The sequence below is a fragment of the Tuber melanosporum genome (genome assembly GCF_000151645.1).
Source record: "Tuber melanosporum whole genome shotgun sequence assembly, scaffold_24, strain Mel28".
NCBI lineage: Eukaryota > Fungi > Ascomycota > Pezizomycetes > Pezizales > Tuberaceae > Tuber > Tuber melanosporum.
Window position 1 is genome coordinate 226,364 of NW_003298908.1, and position 8,241 is coordinate 234,604.

Below are 8,241 nucleotides of genomic sequence, written 5' to 3' on the forward strand. Positions count from 1 at the left end.
ATATGATTTATGTTTTACACATGACCTCGTTATGAGGTCATGGGTTTTACGCATATGACTCAGTTGAGTCATATGACTTGTTTATTGCATTATAATTGGTTTATGAGTTTTTGCACATGACCTCACTATGAGGTCATGAGTTTTGAGCATGTGACCACTCTTGTCACATGACTAGTTTGTTATGATTTGGTTTTGCACATGTGACCATTTTGGATCACATGATTATGGGTGGGAAAAATACTATATAAGGAGGCCAATGCGGCTGAGGAGGATGAGTTCTTCACGTATTATTCTAAGTACTTTTCCTACATATTACATTAACGAATATAAGATACCTTTACGATTTTTATCTTTATTATAATATTTATCGTTATGCAGAGGAAAGCTCTTCATGGAAAAGAGTTAGAAAAAGCTTATGATAGGCGTTCCTGATAGAAGACAGAGGTCTTGTACTATCCGTAATGTAGGCAGAGGCCTTGTGCTATCGTAAGACGCAGAAAGACAAAGAAGGAGAAAAGAAGAATCATTCCCCATCGCCAAGAACTAACCATCCAATGAGGGATCATTACATGAACCCTGACAAGAGCAGGGAAAGGCATGAAAAAGAGAGACTTCATGTGGATACCCAAACACGAGAAGATATACTCCAAGGAAGTGGCGGATGAGGTTGCCCAAAGAATAGCAGGAGGGAGGGTGATACCTAGACTGTAGGAAGGGATGGAGTTTAGGAAAGGGGAAGGGATGGTAATAAAGGGAATAAAGAAGGAGGAATAGGAGGAGTGGTACAAGGAGGAGGGCTATGATTACTACAAATGGGGACCGGGAGGGAAGAAACACCTTTGGGAGTTAACAAGGCTAGACGGATCTGTGCTAATGAGAATAAGGCAAGGGAGATTGGAAGGGGACCACCAGGGTTGTGAGGGGCGTGATGTACGATTCCACATAGTGGAATGCGAGAAGTACAGGGATGAAAGACTGGAGAGGTGGACCTTGTACAAGGATGAACATATTGGGAAGTGGAAGAGGTGGTGGGTGAGGCACGAATACCGTGAGATAGGAATACCATTGAGCGTCCCAGATGAGATAGGAACAAGGGTAAAATACAGGAACCCATTTGACCACATGTTAATGGTGGAAAGGAATGGAATGGATGTGGTGGTACTAATGGGAAGAGGGTTGGGCAGGAAATGGAACAAGTCCCACGGGGGGAAATACATGTTTCAGGTGAGAATGGATAAAGGAAAATTCTTTTTTGTAGACGGGAACAAGGTCAGGTGCGATATTTGCTTAGAGGAATTTAATGGGGGAAGCAATAAGAGGCCAGACGGGTTGGGGCTGAGAGCGCACCTGGGGAGACAGGTGGATTGTGGTGAGGTGGTGGTAGAGGATTATTGGAGAAGGATGTGGGAGGAGTGGAACTGGATGAGTGAGGAGAGGCGGCATCAAATTGCATTGAAGTGGAAAGAGATTTGTTGGGCTAAAGGGGCTGGCACTAGTATATATTGCAAAGTGATGTACCAGTCTCAGGGGGCGAGAAGGAAGCATTGAAGGATGGAGAGGGAATGCAGGATAAGAATAGTGAATGATGTGTGGTGGGAGATAGGGTTGGAGAAGAGAGGGGAGAGATACTGCAGCAGGTCTGCAGCATAAGGGTTTTGATTTGAAAATTTTGATTTGTTTGTTTTGATTGTTTTGTTGGTTTTTTTTTTTTTTTTTGAGTTGGGTTGGCTTACCTCATGGAACGTAAAGCCTTGGGATAGAGAGCCTGATGGAATGCTTCCCTCTAGTTAGAGAATTTATTATATTTACTTCCGTCGCTCGGAATTAGAGAACTACCAGCCCCAGCCTCGGCGCCAAGGCTCGGTTGTTGTCGTTATCTTATACTGCATGCAAAACCTCCCTGATGATGGGATCTTGGCGTGCGGCTACACTTGCCCTCTCGTCGCCACTTTTTCTCCGGGTTGCAGCACCAGCCTCAACAAACCTACACACACCCCATCACCCTTCTAGCTTATGACATTCAAAGCTCCACATTAGGTCCTACGCCTCCAAACAATCCTACAGCATTTAAGAGTTGAAAGTCAGACAATATGGGTGGTGTAAGTTCCCCTTCTGTTCACACTTCCCCCCTCGCTAAACAAACACTAACCTCCCACAGGATCTCAATCTCAAGAAATCCTGGCACCCCCACCTCCTCAAGAACCAAGAACGCGTTTGGCAGGAGGAGAAAAAAGCCCTAGAAGAACGCAAGCGCATCGACCAATGGCGCAAGGAACGCGAAGAGGAACGCCAGCTCCAGGAGCTGCGGCAATTACAAGCAGCCGCTGGCGGCAAACAGGCTGTTGACCGGGTGGACTTTTTATATTCTGGCCCCTCACAGGGGATGGATAGGACTACCGAGGAGATGGAGGGATATTTGCTTGGGAAGCGCAGGATCGATGGACTGTTGAAAGGGGGGGATATGGATGTTTTGAAGAAGGATGCTGGTGTCGGCGTTGGTGTTGGACCGGTGGTGGGCCCAGGCGCGGCGGTGGGCCTGACTGGTGTCGCTAGTGTTAGAGATATCGCGAATAAGGTTCGGGAGGACCCGCTGTTGGCGATTAAGAAGCAGGAGCAGGCGGCGTATGAAGCGTTCAAGAAGGACCCTGCAAAGAGGAGACAGTTGAAGGAGGCTGTCAACGGGAAGTCTGGGGATAAGAAGAGGGAGAAGGATAGGGGCGATCGGAGGCATAGGAGCAGGCATGACGATGATAAGAGAAGTCGTGACGATAAACACAGACGAGACGACGATGGTCAAAGAAGACGTGACGATAGACATAGGCGGGACGGCGATAGACACAGGTGGGACGGCGATAGACGCAGGCGGGATGACGACAGAAGCCGACGAGATGACGGCGAAAGGATCGGCCGTCGGGACAGGGACAGGGACAGGGACACGGATAGAAGGCACCACCACCACCATCGCCGCAGAAGATCCATGTCCGACGATCGCTCTTTGTCCCGCTCCCGAAGCCCTCCCGCTCGCCTCTACTCTCCACGCCGCCCATCTTCTCCTCACCACCGTGTTTCATATCCTCCTCCCGGACGCAGATCGCCTCCCTCCCGCCCCCGTGACTTCGAACCAGCGCGACCCCCGGCAGACGACCCCGACGTCCAGCGCGCGCAGAAACTCGCGATCGCGGAAATGGTTGCTAATGCCTCGCAAATGAACGCCGACAGGGCGAAACGTCTGACGGATTTGGCTATCAGGGAAAAGGCCGAGTTGGAAGCCGAAGAGAAGGCTCGCATGCGGACTTCGAAGGTTGGTGGGAAGGGGGAGTTCCTGACTGGGGTTAATAGGAAGGTTGGGGACTTGGATCTTGGGGAGAGGGTTCGGAGAGGGCGCCAGACGCTTGTTGCTGAGAGGGAGGATTGAGCTTCTTCGTGATACTTCCAGAGGTGGGTAGAGTTGTATAGCGTGAAGCTTGTTGGATAGGTGATTGGTGTTTCGGAGAGGTCTTGGTTCTACTGTATGTAATAATGGGCGCTTGCTCAATGGCGCAATTTCATAACTGCTGGCTGATTGGATTCGACTTTTACGGGCTCTACTGGGGTTTTGTCGGACACTGGGTAACTTGGTCCGCGAAATTCTGCATTCTAAGCAAGTAGATAATTAGGATATCGCTTGAGACTATGCTTGTACGAAGATAAAGAGAGTACTGTAGGGCTGCGGATTCGGGGATATCTTCTCCAAGGTAGACCTTCACATGTGCATGTTCTACGGTGGCTATGAGTCTAACCCTATCGAAACGTGACATTAAAAATTCCGTGGGATGTGTTCACCGGAGCGAAGATTTGCGTTTTATGATATATTTCTCTTGGTCCTTAGGTATCGTAAGAGAGATTAACTTGTGGTTCCCGTAGCATCAATCGTTGACACACTGTCGCACACAGAGTGTGTTGGAGCAGGTACGAATGTTCGAGCAGGTACTAGGAAGATATGAAGACCGGTTCAAAGTGGAAAGTGGATATAGTTGAGATGGAGACTTGAAAAAGAGGAGATGATTGTGGTTTTTCTTTCTTGTTTTTCGGTTGTTCCAAAGACAACTACATTTTCAACTATAACCAGCTCCCTGTGCTAAGCCTGCTGACCAGGCACGCATCTTTCCTTTTTCGGGCACTGGCCTGTCTAGTACTGACGGAGTGTCCTAACGCCGGAGCTAAATTATTTTGCCTGTCCATTTCGTTCTCAATCGGAAATGGCTAGTCTGGGAGTACTATTGATATACACCGGGGAACGGTGACGGGCCGGTGGTGAGCACGGAGAATAAGACCTCGCGGGGTCGAGAGTGAGGATATCAATCAGTGAGTACCTTGCTGTCCGGAAGATGTTCTTGTCTCCGGAGTTTATGGGGAAGGAGGAGAGAGGTCAGTTCGGTGGGATGAAATGGGCATGGCTTGCTCGGAGGAATGTCCGCCCTCGAGGGGGTTTGTGTTGTGTCAAAGACGGGCAGGAGTTCTTTGACGGATACTCAAATAAGGTCGGGTCTAATTGTCGTGGTGGCTGCTCATGTCACACAACTCCCTTGGCCTACCGTAAGGCACCACCGTGTGCTGGCATAGTTCGCGCTAATTGTGCTGGAAATTTCTCACTCAAGAATGATAGATTTGCTGTAAATCGGCACTGGGAATTTCCTAGACACTCACTGCTGCGCTTTTCAGGAACGTTGCCAACAGCAATTGTCGAAAAGCTTTGTTTGCCGCTGTAGGCCGTCCCCCTTTACGTTATAGTATATTATGTCTGCGGAGGGGGGGGGGGAGTAGGCCGGATAAGGATCCAATGGTTGACCTTACAGTTGAGACTGTCATAAACTGGCCCCCTTGCTTCTTACTTTAATGATATAATAGTTCACCCCTTCCCTCCTCCATACTATACTAGTACCACCACTACCGCGTGGGCAGCCGCGAGGGTGATGGAATATTTTGAGTCCCCCCCCTGTCAATGCCTTAGATAGAGGTGAGTAAGGCATTTCCTCTAGTCTATATTCCTCGGTGGTGATAGGCATATGTACGGTCATATAGTGGTTTGCCACATCTGAGAATTTTGAGTATGATCTGATAATATACTGATATATTATGTAAAAAGTTTCTCTGCAAACCTATTCGAGTATCATACTCGGGGGCCGAGCAGGGAATTTTGGTTGGTTGGCAACTAGATGTGCCACTAAATACGCTCCCGCTAGCACCCCCCGCTGAACCCTTCTTGGTGTAAATTACCTTACCGGTGGGCGTATCATGCCTGCATCAGAATTCACATGTCGGGCCTCGCAATATTCCGGCCTTGATTTAATTTGATTTTGGCACTTGGGCGAATTCGACGATTCGGCATTGACTACTCGTCAGATATCTGGGTGTGAAAGCCTACATAGCCGACTTGATTAGAGTGGGTTAAACTCTCCCCCAGCTAAATTCTACACATCTTGACATTTTGCGCCCCATCGATTTATTTCCCGTCCTAATTTCTTCTAAGTGCTCAGCTTGGCATCATCATTGATCACTCGGTTAAACTCTAGGCTCCAACATCCTCTGACCATCCCATACTGTAAAAATCCTTTTAGTTCTGAGAGGAAAACGGGGGGTCGCCTATGCCATTGATCTATTCAAAATTTGGTGAAGGCCCGAAATGGATTTGTTCGTTTGGCTGTCGTCGTCATTGGTTTGTTCAGTTTCCTCCATGTTCCCTGGCTCTGATTACCCCGCAGGAGAGCATGATGCTACTGCTGATGTTATGATTTTTAAGTGTTGCTCGCATAGTATATCATACCTAGCTCAAATAACCACCGGATTGGTTCTTACCGAAGCCACAATTTGGCTCGACATACTAGCGATAGGGGGCTATCAACCGGTACCACAGTGCTCTCGTTTCCGCAATGTTCTCCTAACGCCTGATGCGTCGCGGAGGATTGGCAATCTTTAACTGGAGGATTGCAGAAGCTATTTACCGGGGGGAAGATAATGGTATGAATATCCTATGGAACCAACGTGCCGTTGCCGGGTTGGAAAAAGGTTTCTCGAAAAGGAGTCGTCCTTGTCTTGCTATCTAGAGCCGGAGTTGGTGAGTAGGGACATGGCAGTGGATTTTCGCTTTCGAATCCTGTGCCCAGCAACATGGGTGTGCGTTCTTGGGTTTTGCTGATACCCCTGCCATCGGACATCAGGTATCGGGTGTTTAATTTAGCGTTGTTTCCTTCAAACCTTATGCTATGATATCCTATCGGGAATATTGGTAGTTGGCACAGGGAACTGGATTTAGGGATTACGGAGGGTCATGGGGTGTCAGGGCAGTTCTAGGTTGTTTGGGATAGAATCATGATTTGTCAAGATGTTGTGCCCTTTTAGAGTTTGACTGAGTTTCACTGAGTTTCTGGTAGTGCTGGCGGTGGGTCAAACCCGACTATTGGGTGGGGGGGGGGGAGGGCGGGATTTCTCCTATTTTGGTAAAGTTTTTTTATTTATTTACCTACAGAATCATCATATTTTACAACCCTTTCCCCTGATGCTGAAAAAGAAAGATAGTGTAGCTGAGGAGTAAGGGTTAATTTCCAAATTTCAATGACATGTATTATGATTGTATCATAATATTATCACACTTAGAAACTTGTATTATTCTCGCTATACATCCGGAACTCTCCGTCCTCCGTAACGTGCTGCATGTGTCAATTTCCGGGAGTGACGATGTTGGACAATCGGGAGTGAAAGTATCCCGGTGAGAAATATCTACACGTAGCATGGGTTTCTAGTTTTTAGAAATTCGGGGGTATATCTACCTCCTGACTTGTCCCTGGTTAGTGTCTGTATCGTTCGTCTATTGCAATGTCCCTCAACTTTCCCCTGTGCTTGACCCCTCAGCGATTCCACTCTCACCGCATCATCTTATCCTGCTTTCATTAGACCCCTTCACTCTTTGCAGGGGTTGGCTTGCAGAAGGGACCCGGTCTGGCACGGGTTTGGTGTTTGTTGGTCGTTCGGTGTTGATTGTGCACTTGGTTGGCATGTAATGACCGAGTGAGTGATTGTGATTCTCAACCCCATCTCGGATACAACCTAACGACATTTTAAAACCAGGAGGTTCGGTAGAGAGAGAGAGAGAGAGAGAATAGTAAGCATTGTGGGGGTAGAGATATGGTTTTCATTTTGTGCAATACCGTCAATTATGTTTTCGGGGGTTGGAATCTAGTTCTGTTAGGTTTCTGTAGTGTTTGTAAGTTAGAGGTTATTGTTCTGCATGGTGTTTGTGGGGACCACTGTCCTGGTGAGGTGTATAGAGAGGATAGAGCTGAGGCGACGGAGAGGATGGGGGCAACCGCGAACACTTTTGCGACCACGGCTGAGGCGTTAATTGATTGCTTTCTCTCTTCGATCCTTTTCTCTTTTCCGCATTAGTCTGAGGGAAGCTGTTTGACCGAAGACTTGCGATCGCGGATCCGGCAACCGGCAGTTTTTTTTTCGTTCAGGTTTGTGCGAAAACATCGGTGGCCTACTTTCCCTGGGATCCAGTGAAGCCTGCCCATCGTTTTGGTTCTCTTTCCCAGTCCGCTTTCGTCCTTTCAGAACGGTAGCAGGCATACATTCCAGGGTAGCTTGTGGTTATTGATTCCTGTAGGATAGATTTCCCGGTATCATATGGTAACCACTTTTCTCCTGTTTCCCCTTCGGAGGTTTCTTAGTCGGGGGGCGGGGGGTATAGTAAAAAATAACCCGAGCTGTAGGAACGTGGAATGACGGAGATTGGGGATCCACTCCCGGTGACCGGAGTTATATAGTGGGCCTTCATCCGACTCGGAACACGACGGTTTTTGCATATATGACAAATCCCCACACATTCAGCGATGGACAGAAAGCCCTCGTTGTCGGACAGACTGCTGGGCTTAATAGAGCAGGAGGTGGGTGGTGGTAGAGCTGAAATGGCAGAGATACCCGTGATAAAGGGCGGGTTCGATGAACCTGTTGGAATATTGTCCCTGAGTTTCGATTTCATACCTACTATTGGTTTCCTATATGATCTTCACGAACTTTCTGTTATACCTTACTTGATGTCTGAAACTGTTATCACTCTGTTGTCTCCGTACTGTTTCCTCTCTATCTCCTTGCAGTGAAAATTTCTCTCTTGTTTCTTTTCTGTTTCCTTGTTGTTTCAAAGGGACAAGACTTTAGTCCCCTTACCGGAGATGAAAATTTTCATCCACACAGGCACCGGACAAG

At 47.9% G+C, this 8,241-nt stretch overlaps 1 protein-coding gene; it reads left to right on the forward strand.

Annotated features, from left to right (window-relative positions):
• Positions 1 to 1,983: 1,983 nt before the first annotated feature.
• Positions 1,984 to 3,415, forward strand: GSTUM_00006068001 (uncharacterized protein; the record flags this gene model as incomplete). XM_002838225.2 has 4 exons in its annotated part: positions 1,984 to 2,099; positions 2,159 to 2,488; positions 2,523 to 2,530; positions 2,560 to 3,415. Exons 1-4 carry the CDS (start codon positions 2,091 to 2,093, stop codon positions 3,413 to 3,415), a joined length of 1,203 nt encoding a protein of 400 aa, XP_002838271.1. The 5' UTR covers positions 1,984 to 2,090.
• Positions 3,416 to 8,241: the final 4,826 nt, after the last annotated feature.